This window comes from Eucyclogobius newberryi, unplaced genomic scaffold, assembly GCF_026437365.1.
Source record: "Eucyclogobius newberryi isolate DKJ021-1_F unplaced genomic scaffold, fEucNew1.0.hap1 SCAF_17, whole genome shotgun sequence".
Lineage (NCBI taxonomy): Eukaryota > Metazoa > Chordata > Actinopteri > Gobiiformes > Gobiidae > Eucyclogobius > Eucyclogobius newberryi.
This window is the reverse complement of record NW_027315801.1, coordinates 34,187,523-34,214,871: the sequence shown is the minus strand read 5'-3', so window position 1 is coordinate 34,214,871 and position 27,349 is coordinate 34,187,523. Positions and strand designations below refer to the sequence as shown.

At 49.6% G+C, this 27,349-nt stretch overlaps 1 protein-coding gene across 1 annotated transcript in view; it reads right to left on the bottom strand.

The window, feature by feature from the left end:
* LOC140363553 (contactin-4-like) overlaps window positions 1–27,349 on the bottom strand; it is a 218,166-nt gene that overhangs the window by 114,551 nt on the left and 76,266 nt on the right. The window contains exons 5-7 of the mRNA XM_072450184.1: window positions 18,425–18,628; window positions 6,791–6,893; window positions 5,385–5,569 (exon numbers count right to left, since the gene is read on the bottom strand). Coding sequence (XP_072306285.1) covers window positions 5,385–5,569; window positions 6,791–6,893; window positions 18,425–18,628 — 492 coding nt within the window. The remainder of the gene's footprint in view (window positions 1–5,384; window positions 5,570–6,790; window positions 6,894–18,424; window positions 18,629–27,349) is intronic.

Below are 27,349 nucleotides of genomic sequence, written 5' to 3'. Positions count from 1 at the left end.
TACAGTCATGTAAATAAATGAAAGATGGAGAATTCAGACATAAGCCACATAGTCATGCATACTTCAAAACAGACATTTATCAGGATTACTCCAATCTAAGAATGCAACAAGTTAATTGATTAATCGCAACTAATCATTCATTTAAACAATCATCAACTAATTTACTAATCGAATAATTGATAACTGCTCTATGCATAGGTTCCAATACATGCCATGAGCTGAGAAAAGTAGTTTTATCACTCAAAATGAGCCGCAATTGCCTGAAAATGAGACGGAAAATGTGTAAATTTAAAGAATCAAAGAGTATTTGATGTAAACACGCGTTTGTCCATGAATGTGCTCCTCAAACAGCTTCACAACACAGTTAATCTGGGTCAAATTCAGTCAAAAATAATCATTTATATATGTCGTTTCATCGTGTGTCTCCTGCGTTCGAAACAACTAATCCATTGATGAAAGGACAATCACTAAACTACTCGATTAGCAAAATAATTGTCAGTTGCAGTAGATATTGAAACATTTCCCTGCAGTTTGCATGATTGGTTTGGTTTGCCAAGAGTAAGAAGACAACACAATAACTCTAACCTTAACCTTGATGTGTATTTGTTCTCCTCCTTAACTAAAAACCCATTAGTCAGAGCGGCGACATCACTTTAACCGCACGTGATTCACAGACCGGGTTAGAACTCATTATGTCATTGACCCTGAATAGACACCACCATTACAACCAATGCAAACCGTGTCGCTCTCCAAATCACTCGCGTCGTTCTCGGAGGTGGGATTAAAACGTTGTCAGGAGCTCTGTTCATTACGCGCTTTTGTCAGACGCCGCTCAGAGGAGTGTTCTTGTTGAACCTTTAGAAAATGTCTGGAAGCTAAAAATGCAGCAACAATAAATGAGGAGCTCCTGCTGATGATTTCTCGGCGTACGCTCTATCTTTAGTAACCGCGCTTTGCCTTAAGTCGTGTCTGACTCAGGATTTTAACTCAAATACAGGAGAAGGGGGCTGTAGCGTGAGTGGGATGAGCTGTAGCATGTCGCTCCTTGTGTATCGTCGGTCGCTTTGGGGGGATTATGGCGTTTGGAATATCGCGATGGGACTGCACGAGCTGCAGAGGGTTTTACAGACCACCAGGGACTGCAGCTAATTACCAACATCCAGAGCATCTTAAAACCTGATGTAAAAACACACAATGACAGAGAAAGGATGCGAGGTGTGGAATCAGAACTTGACATTGAGTGTCTTGTTTAGCACCAGTTATATTGGTCTGGCAAATGTTCTCGTTTATACCGTGATTTAAAAAAAATAAATGAAGGCTGTGTTAGAGAAAGAAACCAATGATCAGCATAATATGATCTAAAGAATTTATCTTCTATTGAATCGATGTGACGTTTCACTTACATTACCACCGCCTTCGATATACAACTGAACACAGTTTCCATCAGAAAATGCATTTTGACATTAAGGAGCTAAAACCTGCCTCACTGTTCACTTTCTTGGACCCTTGAGACACAGTGACACTGCAGACACAGAAGCAACGGTTTTGGGACAAAATCTCGTACACCTTCCCATTTTCCCACAGCATGTTCCTCACCACAATGTGCAGAAACATCATTATGTACTTTCATTCAGTGACATTTAGATCCCTGGAATAGCCTTAAAATGTCAAATAAGAAAATGCTGTCTTTTGAGGCCATAACAGTTAATCTAATAAAGACACAATACAATTGACCTCTAAACAAAATGACCTTGATTTTGCCCGTTCTAATCCAAAGTCGCCCAGTGCAAAACACATGATCTAATTTCATAAATTGCCTAAACTATAGAAGGACAATTAATGGTGGCATGGACCAGAGCCCGCCCCTTATTGTTCTTGTGAAGCTTTGCTTGGGCGTCACACGCCACATCCTCTTTATTGATTGTGCTGTTGGTTTCTCCTCTTGATGGATGTCCCACAAGCTCCCATCTAGTATGGCAGTTTAAAATGAGATTACAGATTTTTATCACCTGGCAGCTGGCCCGAATGTCTGCACGACTCAGGGAGGGGACTCAGGGAGGGGACAGGACCTAAATCTTGTAGGCGCCGTCTTGACTTGCACAGCAGCAGTGCAGATAAGATGTAGAACTAGGACACTCAACTTTTCCACTACCTAAAGGGACCGGCTCCAGACTGCAGTCCCTCGTTGCTCAATTTGAGTTCCAGGGCCACTTGTTAGTTTTGTTTCACAGTTGTACAACAGCTGACCTCCTCTGAACTGTGTCCAACTTAACTTACCTGCACAAACACAGAGCGTGTTGAGTTTAGTCTGGAGAATGGGAACACTCCTGCGTTACGTTAAAACATGTCTTATGTCTGCAATAACCAAGCTTAATGTCATGCACTCAACTTAATAGCATTGGTAAGTGCATGAGATTCTCAAGACTAAAGTATGTGTAATTATATCTTCAATGTTAAAGTTAGAAGAGGTCATTTTAGGCTAGGGTTAATTATGTAACTAAGAACACCATGACCTATACAACATATGTTTCTGAAACTTTTAGTAAACCACGTTATTTGTTGCAGATTTTTACATTTTAAATATGTCTTTACTTAGAATATTATCATGTTTACCACAGTCTTTAAACGAATGTGTTTGTCTGTTGACCCCAGAGTAATAATATTGTATCTTTACATTGTTCCTTTCCCTTGTTAAAATCCTGATAATATGACAAACACTTTATGAATATGTCCAAATGACATTCACCTAAAGACACACCAAACATTTGAAAAGTCCAAGACATCTCACCACACATCCACATCAACATATTATAGTCTGAAACCGCTGCAAAACTGTATTTTTCACCATTTTGAATCCGTATACTGCTATAACAAATACAAATCATTCTCAATTGACTGAGACCAGTTTGCTGTGTGTGTGGTGCTGATGGGATCGGTTTGTGGCGCAAATACAAACATATACCAGCAGGTTTAGGGCATTAATGACATGCTATACTGGGTGCCACTGTAACTAAGTTTAGAGAGCTACTTTTAAAGGAGTGAATCCATTAAACATAATCATTTTCTAACTGTAACATAACTGGCCTACGTGGCTCTACGGAAAAATATGTCTTTGGTGCTTTTGAGATTGGCTCTTTCAGCACCACATGGAAATCCCTTCGTTCTAAAGCGAGAGCATCCTTCAGCTTTAAGTGTCATGAACGATTCAGATGCAGGCTGAATGTTTGCCAGAATTGGGCCACAGAGGGCGGCCGCTACTGTACAGTGAAATTACCACAATTATCCCTGGCTTTTGTTTTATTGGGCCCGCGCCTTCGGGCTCCGGAGTTGCGCCTCTGTAAGAAGCAGACATTCCTCTCAATCCGACGGTCGGGCTGGGCCTGGCGCGCGCATTTCATCTTACCCACAGGTGCTGCAAAAATGTATTATCATATCAAAGACTCCCTCCTTCACCGAGAAGGCGAAATCGTGATTTGATGATATGAGTCAAGCACTTCCCTGCAGGGCCTGGTGGGAATATATCATAAATGCATAAAGTACGAAATAATAGAGGCCGAGACCATAAAAAATCCTTCATCAAAGCCTATTAACAGCTTTTCAGAGAATGCAGGCAGTGAGTCCGGTGGAAAAATCCCGCTTGGTTGGAAGGCAGTGTAAATCTGTGTTGCCGCATGTTAGCCGCTAGCATAATAAAGGCCCTTGTCAAACATGAAATATACTAATGGTTTGATTTATAACTCGTGTGTGATATGATGCAGTTATTTATGGTTTCTAATAAAAGCTGCAAGATGCTGCTCGACAAATAAATTCTTCTTTCTTCTTTTGTTACAACCGCAATGAAACTGCAGCCGAGTCCGGCGTTCACGCTGTGAGATGGTCAATCACCCGCGGCGGCTGAAAAAGGACGACGACGCGGGGGACTCGGCAAAGAGTTATAACTGCACAAAATATAAGTCACTTTTTACAACTTTTTAGCAGTAGCTGTTCGATACTTCTTATTTATTTGTCACAACTCTTGTATTTGTGCGAAGCGTGTGAGCCTTGAATGGAAAACCCTCCAGCGCGACGTGAATCCAGGTTTCACATGAAAATAAGACTCACACGCGCTGGTTTCAGAGTGATGCACGTCCAGCATTTAGCGTTTAAGCAATCGACAATTCAAAATGTAACGTTGCATCTTTAGAATGGGCAAAAATCCTCAGATGACACGAATAAAAAGGTGAATCCCATGAATAATGAGCGTGTAGGAGCTCCTGAATGCAGAGACTTATCAATCTTACATTTATTCAACTGCAGGTTTGTTTGTTTGTTTGTTTCTGAAAAAAACCTTGAAAAACATTCTCAGTAGCACATAATTATCATGTGTTTTGAGACTGCATTATTAATACAAAAAGTCTATAAAAACTGGACTGATGAATGAATGAGGCACTGCAGACGCTCTCAAATAGGGACATTCTGTTCTGTCTCACAATCCCCGGAAATTTGGGATCCGGTCGAGGATCCTGCCGGCAACGCCAAATTGTAATGGCAAAAATAAGGCAAGGAAGTGAGTTGCTTTGTCTCAATGTTAAGGGGATTTAATCGGCGTTTCTCTCTCTCTGGAACGTCACATGATCAGTTCTCCCCCTCGTCCCAGGTCCTCCTTATTTATACACATTAGTCACATGACCCAACACACACGGACAGTGACCGGTCACTCAGGGACAAAGGGACAAAGGGACAAAAGGAACAGGGGTTTAAAGAAGGAGACAGTGGATAACATTTGCATTAATTCAATTCACATGTCCTGCTGTCTTTGTCCTCGTGTGAGACAAAACAGAGAACTTCCTGGTCACTTCCTGGTCACTCCAGGACGTCCAGACATGTACATTTCCAGGAAAAGAGGGGCTGTGTCCAGCTGTGACTTTGTGTGTTAGAACTAAATAGAATTGAAATAGAATTGAAAATTGAAAAAGGCAAAAGGCCAGATTACATTTTTTCCACAACAAAAGCAGAAGCAGCAAAAAAGCTATAGAAAGAAAATGGAGATGATGGTCAAGAACTGGACCGGCCTCATTTTGGACATTTATAATATGGAAAGAAGTTTGTAAAAATGTGATAGATAAAATTACCTTGACTCTTTTCTGTTTTGACCGTTACCTAAAGGTTAAATAACTAAATAAATATATAAAACACATATAAACTGTCAAAGTATACACCAGGAGCACATTTGAAACACGGCCCACCCTGACCCTGACCCTCGAGGCTTTAGCAAAGCACTATAAATGTACTAGATGTGTTCTGTGCACGGCTGACATGTTACGGCAGGAGATATTTTTGTTCTTGAGAGCAGAAACACGAAGTAGAGTGAGATCAAAGTCAGTGAAAAGTGCCCTCCCACTCACCGTAGAAGGAGAGCTTGCCTTGAACAGAGTTTCTGCCTCTGCTGTTCTCTGCGGTACATTCGTAGACTCCTGCGTCCTCCAGTTGAAAGTACGGGACCTCCAAGACGCCACTGGCTTTGTTTATGTCCACTTTACGTCCAAAAGTCGCCCCGTCCACTCTCCTCCAGCTGATGGTTGGGACAGGGCTGGAAAACAATCCAAAATTAGAACTCTACATGATAAATAATGCTTTTGAATAGGTTGAGATAAATACTAAAGGATTCATGGAGATGTATACAGCAGGAAAGTAAAATATACATTATTTAAACGGCGTGCATTCTAAATATTGAGTTTCTGTATTAAGACCGGTTAATGCTTAAAAGTGCGATCACATCCTCACACAAACCCCATCAATAATGAGGACAAAGCAAAGACTAAACCTGGAACTAAACCAGGATTAAAGTGTCAACGCAACGTTAGTTTAACATTTTTTCTTATTTTGTTTTAAGATAATGTATTTGTCCATTGAGTAGATTTTTTGAGAGCAACATTTTTTTGGTATTGATTCTTATTCAAATTAGTTTCGATACTACTTTTAGTATCGATTACAGGGGTGGGCAATTATTTTCCTCCGAGGGCCATATTCCAATCCAGGCCAGTAGCGGAGGGCCGGCCCGCGATTATTGGTGTGACAAAAAAAAAATCTCAAGTTAAATATCAAATAAAATATAACAAATATATGTCAAATATAGGCTATTATTTAATTCCTTTCACGTCATATTTATTAAGGATACAAGTGCAGAAAGATGCCTGAGGGCCAAAAAATTGTATATTTTTATTTTATTTTAATATTACTTGGCATGTTTGGCGGGCCGGATTATAAAGACAAACGGGCCTCATGTGGCCCGCGGGCCGTAGTTTGTCCACCCCTGGATTAGAATCAGATATTTGAGTGAAACAGTGCTGAGCTCTATTAAATAATTCCTCCATCTATGTTATTAATACACAACATTCTATCATAATCCAGGGAAATTATTGTGACAAGGAACACAGTTTTCTGTTACATTGTTGTGTATTTTTAGTCATCAAATAATTTGGCGTAAATTAGACGAGATTTGGCCTGTGTTTACTTGTCTAACCAGGAAGTAAAATCATAAACTTCACCCAAATTATCAAAGTAAAGAAAACTAGGAAAGATTTTGGGCTAAATGTTCTGATTATGCTAAATATGTTTTAGTGAAATACTATGCTGTCATATGCACTCATGAATGTATCGTTTTATAGTTTTTGCTCCCCTAATTAATCAGACTTCCCTATTACTTAACTGTGAATATACAAATCATTAAAATTGCCAGCTGATGTATGGCATAAACAGTATCTGATGCTTTTGTTGTTGTTGTCATGGTTACGGTGCTTCAGGGACGTACTTCCCCAGTGCGAAACACTCCAGTTTGACCGTGGAGCTCTTGGCGACAGGGACAACCTCAGGAAACTGCACCTCGATCTTTGGCTCATACTCGCCCATCACACCTGCACATGTCAACGAGAAATACATGAAACACGTGTCAACGAGAAATACGTGAAATACATGTCAGCCAGAAATACATGAAACGCATTATCAAAGCTGTGGAGTTATAGTTAAACACTGACATGACAACAGAACATGGCATTTTATTTAGATGATAATAACACATTTCATACACGTGTCAGTGTTTGCATTCAAAAATGAGTTATGTTTGAGTCGACTGGCCAGCGAAAATATTTTAGATTAGTTATTATAGTCAAAAGATTATATCTATTGTACATTGAAACTTTTAAAATACAGTATCAACCAAATAAATGTTGACAGATGATGACTGAAGCTTCATTGAGTTTATTTACACATGATCTATTGTTCTGTGTTGAGTATATTTACACATGATCTATTGTTCTGTGTTGAGTATATTTACACATGATCTATTGTTCTGTTGAGTATATTTACACATGATCTATTGTTCTGTGTTGAGTATATTTACACATGATCTATTGTTCTGTTGAGTATATTTACACATGATCTATTGTTCTGTGTTGAGTATATTTACACATGATCTATTGTTCTGTTGAGTATATTTACACATGATCTATTGTTCTGTTGAGTATATTTACACATGATCTATTGTTCTGTGTTGAGTATATTTACACATGATCTATTGTTCTGTTGAGTATATTTACACATGATCTATTGTTCTGTTGAGTATATTTACACATGATCTATTGTTCTGTTGAGTATATTTACACATGATCTATTGTTCTGTGTTGAGTATATTTACACATGATCTATTGTTCTGTTGAGTATATTTACACATGATCTATTGTTCTGTGTTGAGTATATTTACACATGATCTATTGTTCTGTGTTGAGTATATTTACACATGATCTATTGTTCTGTTGAGTATATTTACACATGATCTATTGTTCTGTGTTGAGTATATTTACACATGATCTATTGTTCTGTGTTGAGTATATTTACACATGATCTATTGTTCTGTGTTGAGTATATTTACACATGATCTATTGTTCTGTTGAGTATATTTACACATGATCTATTGTTCTGTGTTGAGTATATTTACACATGATCTATTGTTCTGTTGAGTATATTTACACATGATCTATTGTTCTGTTGAGTATATTTACACATGATCTATTGTTCTGTTGAGTATATTTACACATGATCTATTGTTCTGTTGAGTATATTTACACATGATCTATTGTTCTGTGTTGAGTATATTTACACATGATCTATTGTTCTGTGTTGAGTATATTTACACATGATCTATTGTTCTGTGTTGAGTATATTTACACATGATCTATTGTTCTGTGTTGAGTATATTTACACATGATCTATTGTTCTGTGTTGAGTATATTTACACATGATCTATTGTTCTGTGTTGAGTATATTTACACATGATCTATTGTTCTGTGTTGAGTATATTTACACATGATCTATTGTTCTGTGTTGAGTATATTTACACATGATCTATTGTTCTGTGTTGAGTATATTTACACATGATCTATTGTTCTGTGTTGAGTATATTTACACATGATCTATTGTTCTGTGTTGAGTATATTTACACATGATCTATTGTTCTGTGTTGAGTATATTTACACATGATCTAAATATAATTACGAATGATATTTAAATTATTGCAAATTATCAAACTAAATCTGAAAAAAGTATATTCTTGTTTGACATTTTGATTTAAAAATACCACCTTCTTTGTTCTAAAAGGCCTTTGCTGATCTGTTGTAGAGTCGTACAGTGCAACAAGTTGATTATTTAAATATTAATGCAATTCTACACATTATTTGATTTGAACACATTCTGCCGGACAATTTTAGTTAAAAAATGTCTCAAAAATGGAGTCAAACCTTCAACACGACATTCAGTTCAAATCTTCAGTTTCAATTTGTAATAAAAATGTTATTACAAATTGAAACTGAAGATTTCAATTTAATGTTCAACAGTGATAAACAAAGTGAAATTACGTTAATCATAATGTCGGTGTAATCCCTCATTCGTCCAGGCGTGTTCCATAGTAGAAAAGCTTCAGTTGTAGTCATCTGGACTCAGTTTGAAAAAATAGACGTTTCGACTCTCATCCAAGAGTCATTGTCAATAACAGAATTTAGGTCGAGAACTCCGATATTAATACTGTTCTGTGGTAAGACCCGCCCATTGGGAGGAGCCTTCCTGAAGTAGAAAGAGTTGTTTGTTTCAACAGAAACTCCCCCCTTGTATCTACCGAGCTAGCCTATTCAGAATCTTAATGGGCTATTAGAATCCTCTTTGTCTTTGTGAGACCCTGGCTCAACCACCCTGAGTACCTGATTAGCATCTAAATGTCCTGGTCCTGGTCCTCTACCTTTCCAGGGGTTCAGTATTCCATTATAAATAACAGGAATCATAATGTTTTGTGATAAGTCCATCAGCCTCCGTCAGACCCCCGTCAGCCTCCGTCAGACCCCCGTCAGCCTCCGTCAGACCCCCGTCAGCCTCCGTCAGACCCTGTCAGCCTCCGTCAGACCCGCTCAGCCTCCGTCAGACCCCGTCAGCCTCCGTCAGACCCCCTCAGCCTCCGTCAGACCCCCGTCAGCCTCCGTCAGACCCCCGTCAGACCCCCTCAGCCTCCGTCAGACTCCCCTCAGCCTCCGTGAGACCCCCGTCAGCCTCCGTCAGACCCCCGTCAGCCTCCGTCAGACCCGCTCAGCCTCCGTCAGACCCGCTCAGCCTCCGTCAGACCCCGTCAGCCTCCGTCAGACCCGCTCAGCCTCCGTCAGACCCGCTCAGCCTCCGTCAGACCCCCTCAGCCTCCGTCAGACCCCGTCAGCCTCCGTCAGACCCCGTCAGCCTCCGTCAGACCCCCTCAGCCTCCGTCAGACCCGCTCAGCCTCCATTAGACCCCCCTCAGCCTCTGTCAGACCCCCTCAGCCTCCGTCAGACCCCCGTCAGCCTCCGTCAGACCCCCCTCAGCCTCCGTCAGACCCGCTCAGCCTCCGTCAGACCCCCCTCAGCCTCCGTCAGACCCGCTCAGCCTCCGTCAGACCCCCGTCAGCCTCCGTCAGCCTCCGTCAGACCCCCCTCAGCCTCCGTCAGCCTCCATCAGCCTCCGTCAGACCCCGTCAGCCTCCGTCAGACCCCCGTCAGCCTCCGTCAGCCTCCCTCAGCCTCCGTCAGACCCCCGTCAGCCTCCGTCAGACCCCCGTCAGCCTCCGTCAGCCTCCGTCAGACCCCCCTCAGCCTCCGTCAGCCTCCGTCAGACCCCCCTCAGCCTCCGTCAGACCCCCGTCAGCCTCCGTCAGCCTCCCTCAGCCTCCGTCAGACCCCCGTCAGCCTCCGTCAGCCTGCGTCAGACCCCCGTCAGCCTCCGTCAGCCTCCCTCAGCCTCCGTCAGACCCCCGTCAGCCTCCGTCAGCCTCCCTCAGCCTCCGTCAGACCCCCGTCAGCCTCCGTCAGACCCCCGTCAGCCTCCGTCAGCCTCCGTCAGACCCCCCTCAGCCTTCGTCAGCCTCCGTCAGACCCCCCTCAGCCTCCGTCAGCCTCCCTCAGCCTCCGTCAGACCCCCGTCAGCCTCCGTCAGCCTCCGTCAGCCTCCGTCAGACCCCCGTCAGCCTCCGTCAGCCTCCCTCAGCCTCCGTCAGACCTCCGTCAGCCTCCGTCAGACCCCCGTCAGCCTCCGTCAGCCTCCGTCAGACCCCCCTCAGCCTTCGTCAGCCTCCGTCAGACCCCCCTCAGCCTCCGTCAGCCTCCCTCAGCCTCCGTCAGCCTCCCTCAGCCTCCGTCAGACCCCCGTCAGCCTCCGTCAGCCTGCGTCAGACCCCCGTCAGCCTCCGTCAGCCTCCCTCAGCCTCCGTCAGACCCCCGTCAGCCTCCGTCAGCCTCCCTCAGCCTCCGTCAGACCCCCGTCAGCCTCCGTCAGACCCCCGTCAGCCTCCGTCAGCCTCCGTCAGACCCCCCTCAGCCTTCGTCAGCCTCCGTCAGACCCCCCTCAGCCTCCGTCAGCCTCCCTCAGCCTCCGTCAGACCCCCGTCAGCCTCCGTCAGCCTCCGTCAGACCCCCGTCAGCCTCCGTCAGCCTCCCTCAGCCTCCGTCAGACCCCCGTCAGCCTCCGTCAGACCCCCGTCAGCCTCCGTCAGCCTCCGTCAGACCCCCCTCAGCCTTCGTCAGCCTCCGTCAGACCCCCCTCAGCCTCCGTCAGCCTCCCTCAGCCTCCGTCAGCCTCCCTCAGCCTCCGTCAGACCCCCGTCAGCCTCCGTCAGCCTGCGTCAGACCCCCGTCAGCCTCCGTCAGCCTCCCTCAGCCTCCGTCAGACCCCCGTCAGCCTCCGTCAGCCTCCCTCAGCCTCCGTCAGACCCCCGTCAGCCTCCGTCAGACCCCCGTCAGCCCCCGTCAGCCTCCGTCAGACCCCCCTCAGCCTTCGTCAGCCTCCGTCAGACCCCCCTCAGCCTCCGTCAGCCTCCCTCAGCCTCCGTCAGACCCCCGTCAGCCTCCGTCAGCCTCCGTCAGACCCCCGTCAGCCTCCGTCAGCCTCCCTCAGCCTCCGTCAGACCCCCGTCAGCCTCCGTCAGACCCCCGTCAGCCTCCGTCAGCCTCCGTCAGACCCCCCTCAGCCTTCGTCAGCCTCCGTCAGACCCCCCTCAGCCTCCGTCAGCCTCCCTCAGCCTCCGTCAGCCTCCCTCAGCCTCCGTCAGACCCCCGTCAGCCTCCGTCAGACCCCCCTCAGCCTTCGTCAGCCTCCGTCAGACCCCCCTCAGCCTCCGTCAGCCTCCCTCAGCCTCCGTCAGACCCCCGTCAGCCTCCGTCAGCCTCCGTCAGACCCCCGTCAGCCTCCGTCAGCCTCCCTCAGCCTCCGTCAGACCCCCGTCAGCCTCCCTCAGCCTCCGTCAGACCCCCGTCAGCCTCCCTCAGCCTCCGTCAGACCCCCGTCAGCCTCCGTCAGCCTGCTTCAGACCCCCGTCAGCCTCCGTCAGCCTCCCTCAGCCTCCGTCAGACCCCCGTCAGCCTCCGTCAGCCTCCCTCAGCCTCCGTCAGACCCCCGTCAGCCTCCGTCAGACCCCCCTCAGCCTTCGTCAGCCTCCGTCAGACCCCCCTCAGCCTCCGTCAGCCTCCCTCAGCCTCCGTCAGCCTCCCTCAGCCTCCGTCAGACCCCCGTCAGCCTCCGTCAGACCCCCCTCAGCCTCCGTCAGACCCGCTCAGCCTCCGTCAGACCCCCTCAGCCTCCGTCAGACCCCCTCAGCCTCCGTCAGACCCCCGTCAGCCTCCGTCAGCCTCCGTCAGACCCCCCTCAGCCTCCGTCAGCCTCCGTCAGACCCCCGTCAGCCTCCGTCAGCCTCCGTCAGACCCCCCTCAGCCTCCGTCAGCCTCCATCAGCCTCCGTCAGACCCCCGTCAGCCTCCGTCAGACCCCCGTCAGCCTCCGTCAGCCTCCCTCAGCCTCCGTCAGACCCCCGTCAGCCTCCGTCAGACCCCCGTCAGCCTCCGTCAGCCTCCGTCAGACCCCCCTCAGCCTCCGTCAGCCTCCGTCAGACCCCCCTCAGCCTCCGTCAGACCCCCGTCAGCCTCCGTCAGCCTCCCTCAGCCTCCGTCAGACCCCCGTCAGCCTCCGTCAGCCTGCGTCAGACCCCCGTCAGCCTCCGTCAGCCTCCCTCAGCCTCCGTCAGACCCCCGTCAGCCTCCGTCAGCCTCCCTCAGCCTCCGTCAGACCCCCGTGAGCCTCCGTCAGACCCCCGTCAGCCTCCGTCAGCCTCCGTCAGACCCCCCTCAGCCTTCGTCAGCCTCCGTCAGACCCCCCTCAGCCTCCGTCAGCCTCCCTCAGCCTCCGTCAGACCCCCGTCAGCCTCCGTCAGACCCCCGTCAGCCTCCGTCAGCCTCCCTCAGCCTCCCTCAGCCTCCGTCAGACCCCCGTCAGCCTCCGTCAGACCCCCGTCAGCCTCCGTCAGCCTCCGTCAGACCCCCCTCAGCCTTCGTCAGCCTCCGTCAGACCCCCCTCAGCCTCCGTCAGCCTCCCTCAGCCTCCGTCAGCCTCCCTCAGCCTCCGTCAGACCCCCGTCAGCCTCCGTCAGCCTGCGTCAGACCCCCGTCAGCCTCCGTCAGCCTCCCTCAGCCTCCGTCAGACCCCCGTCAGCCTCCGTCAGCCTCCCTCAGCCTCCGTCAGACCCCCGTCAGCCTCCGTCAGACCCCCGTCAGCCTCCGTCAGCCTCCGTCAGACCCCCCTCAGCCTTCGTCAGCCTCCGTCAGACCCCCCTCAGCCTCCGTCAGCCTCCCTCAGCCTCCGTCAGACCCCCGTCAGCCTCCGTCAGCCTCCGTCAGACCCCCGTCAGCCTCCGTCAGCCTCCCTCAGCCTCCGTCAGACCCCCGTCAGCCTCCGTCAGACCCCCGTCAGCCTCCGTCAGCCTCCGTCAGACCCCCCTCAGCCTTCGTCAGCCTCCGTCAGACCCCCCTCAGCCTCCGTCAGCCTCCCTCAGCCTCCGTCAGCCTCCCTCAGCCTCCGTCAGACCCCCGTCAGCCTCCGTCAGCCTGCGTCAGACCCCCGTCAGCCTCCGTCAGCCTCCCTCAGCCTCCGTCAGACCCCCGTCAGCCTCCGTCAGCCTCCCTCAGCCTCCGTCAGACCCCCGTCAGCCTCCGTCAGACCCCCGTCAGCCTCCGTCAGCCTCCGTCAGACCCCCCTCAGCCTTCGTCAGCCTCCGTCAGACCCCCCTCAGCCTCCGTCAGCCTCCCTCAGCCTCCGTCAGACCCCCGTCAGCCTCCGTCAGCCTCCGTCAGACCCCCGTCAGCCTCCGTCAGCCTCCCTCAGCCTCCGTCAGACCCCCGTCAGCCTCCGTCAGACCCCCGTCAGCCTCCGTCAGCCTCCGTCAGACCCCCCTCAGCCTCCGTCAGCCTCCCTCAGCCTCCGTCAGCCTCCCTCAGCCTCCGTCAGACCCCCGTCAGCCTCCGTCAGACCCCCCTCAGCCTTCGTCAGCCTCCGTCAGACCCCCCTCAGCCTCCGTCAGCCTCCCTCAGCCTCCGTCAGACCCCCGTCAGCCTCCGTCAGCCTCCGTCAGACCCCCGTCAGCCTCCGTCAGCCTCCCTCAGCCTCCGTCAGACCCCCGTCAGCCTCCGTCAGACCCCCGTCAGCCTCCGTCAGCCTCCGTCAGACCCCCCTCAGCCTTCGTCAGCCTCCGTCAGCCTCCCTCAGCCTCCGTCAGACCCCCGTCAGCCTCCGTCAGCCTGCGTCAGACCCCCGTCAGCCTCCGTCAGCCTCCCTCAGCCTCCGTCAGACCCCCGTCAGCCTCCGTCAGCCTCCCTCAGCCTCCGTCAGACCCCCGTCATCCTCCGTCAGACCCCCGTCAGCCTCCGTCAGCCTCCGTCAGACCCCCCTCAGCCTTCGTCAGCCTCCGTCAGACCCCCCTCAGCCTCCGTCAGCCTCCCTCAGCCTCCGTCAGACCCCCGTCAGCCTCCGTCAGCCTCCGTCAGACCCCCGTCAGCCTCCCTCAGCCTCCCTCAGCCTCCGTCAGACCCCCGTCAGCCTCCGTCAGACCCCCGTCAGCCTCCGTCAGCCTCCGTCAGACCCCCCTCAGCCTTCGTCAGCCTCCGTCAGACCCCCCTCAGCCTCCGTCAGCCTCCCTCAGCCTCCGTCAGCCTCCCTCAGCCTCCGTCAGACCCCCGTCAGCCTCCGTCAGACCCCCCTCAGCCTTCGTCAGCCTCCGTCAGACCCCCCTCAGCCTCCGTCAGCCTCCCTCAGCCTCCGTCAGACCCCCGTCAGCCTCCGTCAGCCTCCGTCAGACCCCCGTCAGCCTCCGTCAGCCTCCCTCAGCCTCCGTCAGACCCCCGTCAGCCTCCGTCAGACCCCCGTCAGCCTCCGTCAGCCTCCGTCAGACCCCCCTCAGCCTTCGTCAGCCTCCGTCAGCCTCCCTCAGCCTCCGTCAGACCCCCGTCAGCCTCCGTCAGACCCCCGTCAGCCTCCGTCAGCCTCCGTCAGACCCCCCTCAGCCTTCGTCAGCCTCCGTCAGCCTCCCTCAGCCTCCGTCAGCCTCCCTCAGCCTCCGTCAGACCCCCGTCAGCCTCCGTCAGACCCCCCTCAGCCTCCGTCAGCCTCCCTCAGCCTCCGTCAGCCTCCCTCAGCCTCCGTCAGACCCCCGTCAGCCTCCGTCAGCCTGCGTCAGACCCCCGTCAGCCTCCGTCAGCCTCTCTCAGCCTCCGTCAGACCCCCGTCAGCCTCCGTCAGCCTCCCTCAGCCTCCGTCAGACCCCCGTCAGCCTCCGTCAGACCCCCGTCAGCCTCCGTCAGCCTCCGTCAGACCCCCCTCAGCCTTCGTCAGCCTCCGTCAGACCCCCCTCAGCCTCCGTCAGCCTCCCTCAGCCTCCGTCAGCCTCCCTCAGCCTCCGTCAGACCCCCGTCAGCCTCCGTCAGCCTCCGTCAGCCTCCCTCAGCCTCCGTCAGACCCCCGTCAGCCTCCGTCAGCCTCCGTCAGACCCCCGTCAGCCTCCGTCAGCCTCCCTCAGCCTCCGTCAGACCCCCGTCAGCCTCCGTCAGACCCCCGTCAGCCTCCGTCAGCCTCCGTCAGACCCCCCTCAGCCTTCGTCAGCCTCCGTCAGACCCCCCTCAGCCTCCGTCAGCCTCCCTCAGCCTCCGTCAGCCTCCCTCAGCCTCCGTCAGACCCCCGTCAGCCTCCGTCAGCCTGCGTCAGACCCCCGTCAGCCTCCGTCAGCCTCCCTCAGCCTCCGTCAGACCCCCGTCAGCCTCCGTCAGCCTCCCTCAGCCTCCGTCAGACCCCCGTCAGCCTCCGTCAGACCCCCGTCAGCCTCCGTCAGCCTCCGTCAGACCCCCCTCAGCCTTCGTCAGCCTCCGTCAGACCCCCCTCAGCCTCCGTCAGCCTCCCTCAGCCTCCGTCAGACCCCCGTCAGCCTCCGTCAGCCTCCGTCAGACCCCCGTCAGCCTCCGTCAGCCTCCCTCAGCCTCCGTCAGACCCCCGTCAGCCTCCGTCAGACCCCCGTCAGCCTCCGTCAGCCTCCGTCAGACCCCCCTCAGCCTTCGTCAGCCTCCGTCAGACCCCCCTCAGCCTCCGTCAGCCTCCCTCAGCCTCCGTCAGCCTCCCTCAGCCTCCGTCAGACCCCCGTCAGCCTCCGTCAGCCTCCCTCAGCCTCCGTCAGACCCCCGTCAGCCTCCGTCAGACCCCCGTCAGCCTCCGTCAGCCTCCGTCAGACCCCCGTCAGCCTCCGTCAGACCCCCTCAGTCTCACACACAGAGCATCAAAAGATTGCAATTATTGCCAGTGATTTACAGCGTCCTTAACTTTGAAAAACGAGTTCTTTGAGTTTCTTTTCCAGTCGTGGGATAAAGTTGAAAGTGACTTTGATGATGTGATACTGATGATATTGTTCAAGCTCAGACTATAATATCTCTTTGACAGAGCGAGGACTAAAGCCACAGACTTATTTCTCTCTTTCAAATGTAAAAATATGTCTGTCTTCTTTGCTTTCATTTCATTTGATTGTGTCGCCAGGTCATGAAAGTAAATGAAGGTGTTACTTACATTTTTAGAGCTGAAACTTTAAGGTGGTTTTCACTCATCAAAGACAGAAAAAGTAGTGATCATAATATGAACTCCTTGTTAATATGTTTCTTTTCAGTTCCTTAATCATCCTTTTTTGCAAAGGGGAATATAACGTGTTATAATATTCTTCTTCCACTACAGATTATTTCTCAAATATCTAACATAGAAACATGAACTGTACTACTCAGATAATTAGTTTTATTGGGGAATTTATGCATTACAATATAATTATCTATTCATATCGATGGATTTCACCTTTCACATTGTTTAGAACACATTCCTGAATAATGTACACACGTGTATTTACTTGTAACGTGTAATTGAACCTGTCAATTAACAGTAATAATCATGTAATAGCTGTACTCAAAGGGGAAACGTTGTAATAAAGGTGTAATAAAACATATGTAGATGTAACTGTAATAATTGTTATATTACAAGGCCGTTTGCTGAAGCAGTACCAAATATCAACAAATAGTGTAGTAGCATGTAAAGAAGAAGAGGCTAAACTTACTGTCAATTAACTGTATTAATTAAGCTGTAATCAATGAAAAGTTCACAAGTTGTAGAAAATACAGTCATTTGAAATTGCGGGCTATAATCTGAAATAGTTATAAAAAGCACCCTCAGCATTGTGTAGTAGCATGTAAAGGAGTACGGACTGTCTAATTATAATTAACAGCTGTAATTAAGTTGGAATAGAACAGACAAGTTCAGTGGATGTAACAACTGCTATAATTGTTGTACGACAAGGCTACAATCTGAAGTAGTACTAATTAAAAAAAAGTGTCCGTACATCGTATAGTAGCATTTAAAGCAGAACTAAGTCACATTTTCACCTTATTGAACGTCTTTGTAAGTCCCAGTGAAGGTTAAATATGTATTTTTGGGCATTCGAAGTGTCTGTCATCGCCCCCTGCTGTCTCTGGGCGGAAAACCATCGATCCGAAGAAAACTCTCCTGAGAAACCCTGGCTCTTTTTTTAATATTTGGCAATGTGAAATGTTTTGTATGTGATTTTACTGTCTTAAAGGCGTAATGGACAATTTTTTGGCCCAAATCTGAGTCTCATTTCCTCGTGGCGTGGACTGTCGATTAGTCCTGCCACGTATCAATCATAGAACGCACCTACCGCTCACCTGCAGAGCCTCGTTCACCTGCAGAGCCTCGTTCACCTGCAGAGCCTCGTTCACCTGCAGAGCCTCGTTCACCTGCAGAGCCTCGTTCACCTGCAGAGCCTCGTTCACCTGCAGAGCCTCGTTCACCTGTAGAGCCTCGTTCACCTGCAGAGCCTCGTTCACCTGCAGAGCCTCGTTCACCTGCAGAGCCTCGTTCTGGCTCGTCCCCATGAGCAGCACGATTCCCTGTGTCTAAGCGCATGGATCTATCATAACATAGTTCCCTCAGTGTACGGGACAAAATGAAGACGGAGAAAGATAGTTCGAGCTGACTCAGAAGAAGACAGAAATCTACGGGAGACGAGAGATGTGATGCGATCCGTCGCGCTGATAAACAAACGTACGTGTGTGTTGTATCAGTCCACACGGGGGAGTGGCATGTGCACGGGGGAGTGGCATACGCACAGGGGAGTGGCTTGTGCACGGGGGAGTGGCATGTGGACGCGGGAGTGGCTTGTGCACGGGGGAGTGGCATGTGCACGGGGGAGTGGCTTGTGCACGGGGGAGTGGCATGTGCACGGGGGAGTGGCTTGTGCACGGGGGAGTGGCATGTGCACGGGGGAGTGGCATGCGCACTTCCACCTGAGTTCTCAAATCGGCGAAAAATCATCCATTACGCCTTTAATATGATAAAGAAAGAAAGCGGTTGCGTCTATTTTCTAACAACGTATTCTGACCAGGGCGCTGCAGGGGATCTGTATCACCAACACTACTTACTTCTGCTTTAAAGGCAAAACCTACTAGAACAGTTTTTAAAGAAAAGTTGACTAGATGTAATGACCATGAGTACCAAATATATCAAGAGAAAGCGTGCATACCATCCACCCTGAGTATGAGCGGAGTGGGCGGGCCCTGCCCACTGGTCTTGGTGACGGTGTTGGTGACCACGCAGGTGTAGTTGCCCACGTCGGACGGCTCCACTTTGGCGATGTACAGGTTCCCCGTCTTCTGGGACACGAAGCGCCGCGTGTCCTGAGTCACGAACGACGGGTACTGATTGAAGATCCACGTGAAGGTGAGCTCTGTGCACAACGGGAGAAAAACACAATCGGTCAGTCCAGTGCACGGCTTGTGTCAAGTGCACGGGTTGTGTCAAGTGCACGGGTTGTGTCCAGTGCACGGCTTGTGTCAAGTGCACGGGTTGTGTCAAGTGCACGGGTTGTGTCCAGTGCACGGGTTGTGTCAAGTGCACGGGTTGTGTCCAGTGCACGGGTTGTGTCCAGTGCACGGGTTGTGTCCAGTGCACGGGTTGTGTCAAGTGCACGGGTTGTGTCCAGTGCACGGGTTGTGTCAAGTGCACGGGTTGTGTCCAGTGCACGGGTTGTGTCAAGTGCACGGGTTGTGTCCAGTGCACGGGTTGTGTCCAGTGCACGGGTTGTGTCCAGTGCACGGGTTGTGTCCAGTGCACGGGTTGTGTCAAGTGCACGGGTTGTGTCCAGTGCACGGGTTGTGTCCAGTGCACGGGTTGTGTCCAGTGCACGGGTTGTGTCAAGTGCACGGGTTGTGTCCAGTGCACGGGTTGTGTCCAGTGCACGGGTTGTGTCCAGTGCACGGGTTGTGTCCAGTGCACGGGTTGTGTCAAGTGCACGGGTTGTGTCCAGTGCACGGGTTGTGTCAAGTGCACGGGTTGTGTCCAGTGCACGGGTTATGTTTGTGTGCCACTGGAAGCCGTCTGGAGTGAACGTGCACCATCACTTCATGTGGATAGAGATGCCTATGGGGATAAAGCAATTAGTGGGCTGGAGTGAGTGCCAGCCAGCAATGATTAAAAACACAATTTATAATTAAACAGCGATTACTCTTACCCACCACTGGACTCAATAGATGCCCTCAATCACTATCACAGTGATGTTAGTGAGTTACTATTGCAACATGAAGAAGCATGAATAATCAGGAACTATAGGACTAGTCATTTTGTCACAGCCTGATCTTGCAGCCATGTTGCAAAACTCCTGACCTATTTTAGATAAAACATTGCATTTACGAGTATTTTTCTCGTTATAAATTGCTAGAATCTCATTGTGCGTCCAAGAATAGTAACAAGAGGCCGATGTGAGTGGCACAACACTTCAACTTCAGAATAAACCTATATATAAGTATATATGGTATACATTTAATTGAAACCTTGAAGCTGTTACTCAGGCAGCATTTCTATAGAATTCTAATGTTTTCTTCAACATAAATTAAAATTTCACATAAATTAACACTTAAATCAAATGTATTTTTGTAACACCCAAAATCCTAACAGCAGTTGCCTCGAGTTCCTCATTTAAATATGTCTAGAATTTCTTTTTTAAATACATTTTAAATTATTTGTATTGTAATGTACTGAGATGTCAATGCATTTGTGTATTGTGTATTGTGTATTGTGTATTGTGTATTGTGTATTGTGTATTGTGTATTGTGTATTGTGATTTTGCCGTTTTGTAATTGTCCTCTACAAACTGATTTGATTGATTTGATTTGATTGAATGGAAATGTAAAAAGATGGAGGAACCAAGAGTAAAAATGGCATTCAATGTACAAAATAAGACAGGTCAAATGAAGATAGTAATTATAATGAATAATTAGTTATACATGTATCTGGTTTTAATGGTATAAAGGTTGAGCGTGAAGTCTTCACACAAACGGCTTGTGTGCCTGACTTTCTCACAGTGGGATAGAAGTTAACTTGCTTCAATGCAATAAACTTTTGAATGAGCCATAGATAACACATTTAGCACAAGATGCAGTGGCATAATAGCCATTTTCAATACACAAAGCCCAGTTTTCGATTCATCACGGGGATAACAAGCTTTTGGCAAAGTCTGCGAAGCAAATGGACTGTGGCGAGAGAGTTTTGCGCTCACAATCAGCAAGTTTATAAGTAAAGAAATGATAGTGTTTTGACATATTGACACAAGGATAGATTGCCCTGGACCATATTGCATCCCTGTCCCAAAAGCAATCTTGGCCGTTGGTAAAAAGTTGTCTAAGCGATGAGTCGGCGCTACAGTGGAGGAATAATTGAAACATGAGTCGGACTCTGATCCAACGAGGCTCGTTTGGATGTTGAGGAGTCAAAACTGCTTTGGCCGTGCAGAGGAGAAAAGACCAAAACGTTCTACTTTAAAATGAAAAAGTACTGATTCATGAATGACTTGTGTCAGAGTCTGAGTAACTGAAAGAAGCACAAAAGTGATCAAAACATATGTATTATTCTATTACAAAATCTGATCTTATACTATTAAAATGTTCTCAATCTAGACACATTCAAACACCTTTTTATACTGAATGATTTTATCCTAATCCAAAGCAAAGCATTTGAGATGATCTATGTAAATATATCTAACACCTTTTATTTATAGGGACAATATTTCTGCATCTTCCAAAAAACATTCATCAAATGAAAATAAAAAACGATGGTGTTACAAAATTATTCTTCGAACTCAAATTATTTTAAATAGTTATTCAAGTAATTAGTTTGGTTAAGTTTATTTTGGACATAAAAAAGTATTGATAACATGTATATTGTAGTAGAAGTACAACCTTCTGTTGACTCCGCCCCTTTTCAATAAAGAGTTAACAGTTTCCAACAGGATCATTAGCAGTTCACATTTATATGAACTATACAGTAGTCTTTCTGAAGTAACTCCACCTCCAGGTCCAATCAGCCCCCTGCAGAAGTGAGCGTCTGCTTTGGCCCCTGCAGAAGTGAGCGTCTGCTTTGGCCCCTGCAGAAGAGAGCGTCTGCTTTGGCCCCTGCAGAAGTGAGCGTCTGCTTTGGCCCCTGCAGAAGAGAGCGTCTGCTTTGGCCCCTGCAGAAGTGAGCGTCTGCTTTGGCCCCTGCAGAAGTGAGCGTCTGCTTTGGCCCCTGCAGAAGTGAGCGTCTGCTTTGGCCCCTGCAGAAGAGAGCGTCTGCTTTGGCCCCTGCAGAAGTGAGCGTCTGCTTTGGCCCCTGCAGAAGTGAGCGTCTGCTTTGGCCCCTGCAGAAGTGAGCGTCTGCTTTGGCCCCTGCAGAAGTGAGCGTCTGCTTTGGCCCCTGCAGAAGAGAGCGTCTGCTTTGGCCCCTGCAGAAGTGAGCGTCTGCTTTGGCCCCTGCAGAAGAGAGCGTCTGCTTTGGCCCCTGCAGAAGTGAGCGTCTGCTTTGGCCCCTGCAGAAGTGAGCGTCTGCTTTGGCCCCTGCAGAAGTGAGCGTCTGCTTTGGCCCCTGCAGAAGAGAGCGTCTGCTTTGGCCCCTGCAGAAGTGAGCGTCTGCTTTGGCCCCTGCAGAAGAGAGCGTCTGCTTTGGCCCCTGCAGAAGTGAGCGTCTGCTTTGGCCCCTGCAGAAGTGAGCGTCTGCTTTGGCCCCTGCAGAAGTGAGCGTCTGCTTTGGCCCCTGCAGAAGAGAGCGTCTGCTTTGGCCCCTGCAGAAGTGAGCGTCTGCTTTGGCCCCTGCAGAAGTGAGCGTCTGCTTTGGCCCCTGCAGAAGTGAGCGTCTGCTTTGGCCCCTGCAGAAGAGAGCGTCTGCTTTGGCCCCTGCAGAAGTGAGCGTCTGCTTTGGCCCCTGCAGAAGAGAGCGTCTGCTTTGGCCCCTGCAGAAGTGAGCGTCTGCTTTGGCCCCTGCAGAAGTGAGCGTCTGCTTTGGCCCCTGCAGAAGTGAGCGTCTGCTTTGGCCCCTGCAGAAGAGAGCGTCTGCTTTGGCCCCTGCAGAAGTGAGCGTCTGCTTTGGCCCCTGCAGAAGTGAGCGTCTGCTTTGGCCCCTGCAGAAGTGAGCGTCTGCTTTGGCCCCTGCAGAAGAGAGCGTCTGCTTTGGCCCCTGCAGAAGTGAGCGTCTGCTTTGGCCCCTGCAGAAGAGAGCGTCTGCTTTGGCCCCTGCAGAAGTGAGCGTCTGCTTTGGCCCCTGCAGAAGTGAGCGTCTGCTTTGGCCCCTGCAGAAGTGAGCGTCTGCTTTGGCCCCTGCAGAAGAGAGCGTCTGCTTTGGCCCCTGCAGAAGTGAGCGTCTGCTTTGGCCCCTGCAGAAGAGAGCGTCTGCTTTGGCCCCTGCAGAAGTGAGCGTCTGCTTTGGCCCCTGCAGAAGTGAGCGTCTGCTTTGGCCCCTGCAGAAGTGAGCGTCTGCTTTGGCCCCTGCAGAAGAGAGCGTCTGCTTTGGCCCCTGCAGAAGTGAGCGTCTGCTTTGGCCCCTGCAGAAGTGAGCGTCTGCTTTGGCCCCTGCAGAAGTGAGCGTCTGCTTTGGCCCCTGCAGAAGAGAGCGTCTGCTTTGGCCCCTGCAGAAGTGAGCGTCTGCTTTGGCCCCTGCAGAAGAGAGCGTCTGCTTTGGCCCCTGCAGAAGTGAGCGTCTGCTTTGGCCCCTGCAGAAGTGAGCGTCTGCTTTGGCCCCTGCAGAAGTGAGCGTCTGCTTTGGCCCCTGCAGAAGAGAGCGTCTGCTTTGGCCCCTGCAGAAGTGAGCGTCTGCTTTGGCCCCTGCAGAAGAGAGCGTCTGCTTTGGCCCCTGCAGAAGTGAGCGTCTGCTTTGGCCCCTGCAGAAGTGAGCGTCTGCTTTGGCCCCTGCAGAAGTGAGCGTCTGCTTTGGCCCCTGCAGAAGAGAGCGTCTGCTTTGGCCCCTGCAGAGGTGAGCGTCTGCTTTGGCCCCTGCAGAAGTGAGCGTCTGCTTTGGCCCCTGCAGAAGTGAGCGTCTGCTTTGGCCCCTGCAGAAGAGAGCGTCTGCTTTGGCCCCTGCAGAAGTGAGCGTCTGCTTTGGCCCCTGCAGAAGAGAGCGTCTGCTTTGGCCCCTGCAGAAGTGAGCGTCTGCTTTGGCCCCTGCAGAAGTGAGCGTCTGCTTTGGCCCCTGCAGAAGTGAGCGTCTGCTTTGGCCCCTGCAGAAGAGAGCGTCTGCTTTGGCCCCTGCAGAAGTGAGCGTCTGCTTTGGCCCCTGCAGAAGTGAGCGTCTGCTTTGGCCCCTGCAGAAGTGAGCGTCTGCTTTGGCCCCTGCAGAAGAGAGCGTCTGCTTTGGCCCCTGCAGAAGTGAGCGTCTGCTTTGGCCCCTGCAGAAGAGAGCGTCTGCTTTGGCCCCTGCAGAAGTGAGCGTCTGCTTTGGCCCCTGCAGAAGTGAGCGTCTGCTTTGGCCCCTGCAGAAGTGAGCGTCTGCTTTGGCCCCTGCAGAAGAGAGCGTCTGCTTTGGCCCCTGCAGAAGTGAGCGTCTGCTTTGGCCCCTGCAGAAGAGAGCGTCTGCTTTGGCCCCTGCAGAAGTGAGCGTCTGCTTTGGCCCCTGCAGAAGTGAGCGTCTGCTTTGGCCCCTGCAGAAGTGAGCGTCTGCTTTGGCCCCTGCAGAAGAGAGCGTCTGCTTTGGCCCCTGCAGAAGTGAGCGTCTGCTTTGGCCCCTGCAGAAGTGAGCGTCTGCTTTGGCCCCTGCAGAAGTGAGCGTCTGCTTTGGCCCCTGCAGAAGAGAGCGTCTGCTTTGGCCCCTGCAGAAGTGAGCGTCTGCTTTGGCCCCTGCAGAAGTGAGCGTCTGCTTTGGCCCCTGCAGAAGTGAGCGTCTGCTTTGGCCCCTGCAGAAGTGAGCGTCTGCTTTGGCCCCTGCAGAAGTGAGCGTCTGCTTTGGCCCCTGCAGAAGTGAGCGTCTGCTTTGGCCCCTGCAGAAGAGAGCGTCTGCTTTGGCCCCTGCAGAAGTGAGCGTCTGCTTTGGCCCCTGCAGAAGAGAGCGTCTGCTTTGGCCCCTGCAGAAGTGAGCGTCTGCTTTGGCCCCTGCAGAAGTGAGCGTCTGCTTTGGCCCCTGCAGAGCTGCTATTGTCAGACCTGTGTGTTTCACATGCTAATGCTTTTAGCACATTTTGCTCTGCCACTGTCAGTGATTCTGGCTTGAGACTCTGGAAAGAGAACATTTTATTTATTTAAACTATTGTATATTGTTTATTGTTAATTGTCTGACGCTGGTAAATTATTGGTTGATGTAACATTTATTGTTGAGTCAAGTACTAATAATATTTCAAGCGTGTCACATGCTCTGCTGACCCCGCCCTGTTTCCAGCTCAGAGTCACAGTCTGTGTACAACACTGGAGCTGCAGAGGCTCTAAAACAGCGGCTCCCAGCTCGGAGTACGGGGGCCCCTGGGGTGCATTAGAAATGAGAACAATAAGAAATATAGCCGCAAGCGGCAATGATCGGCCCTCGCTACGCCGCCGCCACGCCACAAGAGGAGGGGGCGCTAACGCGCCCCAATTGTCCTTTTATTACGCCTACTGCTGAATCTGTGACGCTGTCACATCTTCTCCCCTTTGTTTTACCATCAAAAAGACATTTTATTTTGAATTCTTGGCAAAATGTGCGGCTTTGCCGCACAGACACCGTGACTCTTAGAATAAAAATGTGGATAACTTTTGATGGTCCTGAAGATGAGTCTCACCAAATTTCAGGTTAATATGTCTAACGCCCTAAGAGGAGTTTGTGAAAGTCTAAAGTGTAAACATGTTCTGGCGATTTCCCCATTGGAATAACATGAAAGGTTTCGGTCATCGTTACGGCAACGCCATAACAATTATGACATGAGTCATTGACTTTTTTGATGGGGATGCTAAAATTGAGTTGTGTGTCAAATTTCATATAATTTCGCAAAACTAAACATTTAACCTCCATATAAAATCTGTAGGGGGCGCTGTGGCGCCAAATGAATTTATTTCACTTCAAGTAGGTTTAGGGCAAAGAGTTTAACAACTGATTCTAATTTGACGCAATTCGGACTTTATCTGCGCAAACGGCAGAAATTTTAAATATGGGAGATTTCTGAAATTCTAGCTACAGTTTGCGGCTTCGCCGCACAGAGACCGTGAGAGGTATCAATGTAATTTGGATAACTTTTGATGTCCCACTCCTCAGTAGCATTTTCACCAAATTTCAGCTTTTTAGGGCCAACGCCCTGGGAGGAGTTCATAAAAGTACGACGTTTGGAAAAACTCCGAAGTCATGTTTAGCCATTTTTGAAGCAATATGGCCGACATTTGGTTGGGCGGACGGCGTTGCCGTAATAATATTTTTTACTTCTCTTGTCACCATCTACCTCTGCGCCAAATTTCATGATTCTACGATCTGATTTTTTTTGGGTCATTTCCCATCTCTCAATGCATTTTTGGTACATTTGGGGGCGCTGACGCGCCAATTTTTTTAATTTTAGAAAAGGGAAATAGCCAGAATGTAGAGAGGCACGATTTTTAGAGGCATGCAAATTTTTGTGACTTTTCGTCAATGTTCACTGGGTGAAAAATAGGGGGGTTGGTCCCGAGAAGAAGAAAGAAGAAGAAGAAAGAAAGAAAGAATAATATTCCGATGCGAAAACAATGTTTCCCATTTTTCAAATATCATAAACTATACATTTTCGGAAAGCGCTCGCGCTTTCCTACCTCATGGTGTGGGTCCCTGGTCACTGACGGGTACTTTCGATAATTTTGAGTGGGCTCCGCCCACTTTGTGTTTTTGGCCCTCTATACAGTAATAATGTTCAATTTTTGCCTTACATGCTTATATGCACGGAACATGCAAGAGATGGGGAACGTATTCGTGAGCTACTTAGCGCAAATGAGTGCTTTATATGGGGATGACGACCGCGGTCGTCATCCCAATGTAAAGTGCTCGTTTAGTGCGAACTTTTGCACGGGCTTCGCCCGTTTACAACGGTAATGTTCCATTTTCCTACAACTAATTAGTATGCACGGGGCGTGCATGAGTGGAGGAGTGCGTTAGTGAGTGTTTGGAAGTGGGCGAGCGCTTCGCGCTCGATTTTGTGCGCACTACGTGCGCACTTTCGCAGCCGTGCTTCGCACTGCCTTACGAGATTAATAGGCCTCTCGCCAGCTTGTGGCGCTCGGGCCTAATTACAGTATACTGGAGTACTACAGTAAACTGATTATTTTGCCCATGTTCTGGGCTCCTCGGAGTGTTATTCAGGACAAAAAAGATGGTAAATCTGCTCTAAAACACCAGCGGCTTCAGGACGTCTGTGTCTGACATTATGAGGGAAATATGCAGAGCAAGATGTTCTGATCGTGCTGCATAAGAATGAAAGCCTTTTCAAATAAGGACAAAAACAATCAGCTCCTGAAATATGAAGTCTATCTTCACAAAATGAAAAATGAACAACTGTGCGTGAACCTCCATGAAGTATAATGCAGTATAATGAAGTATAATGCAGTATAATGAAGTATAATGCAGTATAATGAAGTATAATGCAGTACAATGAAGTATAATGCAGTATAATGCAGTGTAATGCAGCTCTGCACTTCAAAACACTCCTAAGGTCCATCATGTTTCAGTTTTTAGCCTTCTTGGTTCTGCAGGTTCATAAAACACAGTGTGTGGAAACTGCCTTTGTGCTGCTGCCACAGATTTACCATTTCATATTCTGAATATTACATTTTAGACTCTATTGTGTAATGACAGATTTCTAGTAGAGGAAAAGAACAGAGTGGAGAGAATGTGGTTCTAGATAGAGTATTATTTGGACCGTTTACCACACTTTAACACAGACTGTTCCATACAAGACTCTATCATTTAAATTAAAATAAATTAAATGATAATTTCAATTTAGAAAAGTTATATATTTCTTGCTTATGTCCTTTCCATGGATGTATGCACAGTTAGAGGTTTAATCATATCATATTTACTTTAGTGCAGAATATGATTGGTAGTTTTATTGTGTCTGGAAAATCACAGATTTTGTATTATTCACATCCAAATGTTGATGTGTTTTTAATTCATTATTACTGTGTTATTCGTGCTGAAAGGATATTAACCGATGTGATGTCCTATTTTAATG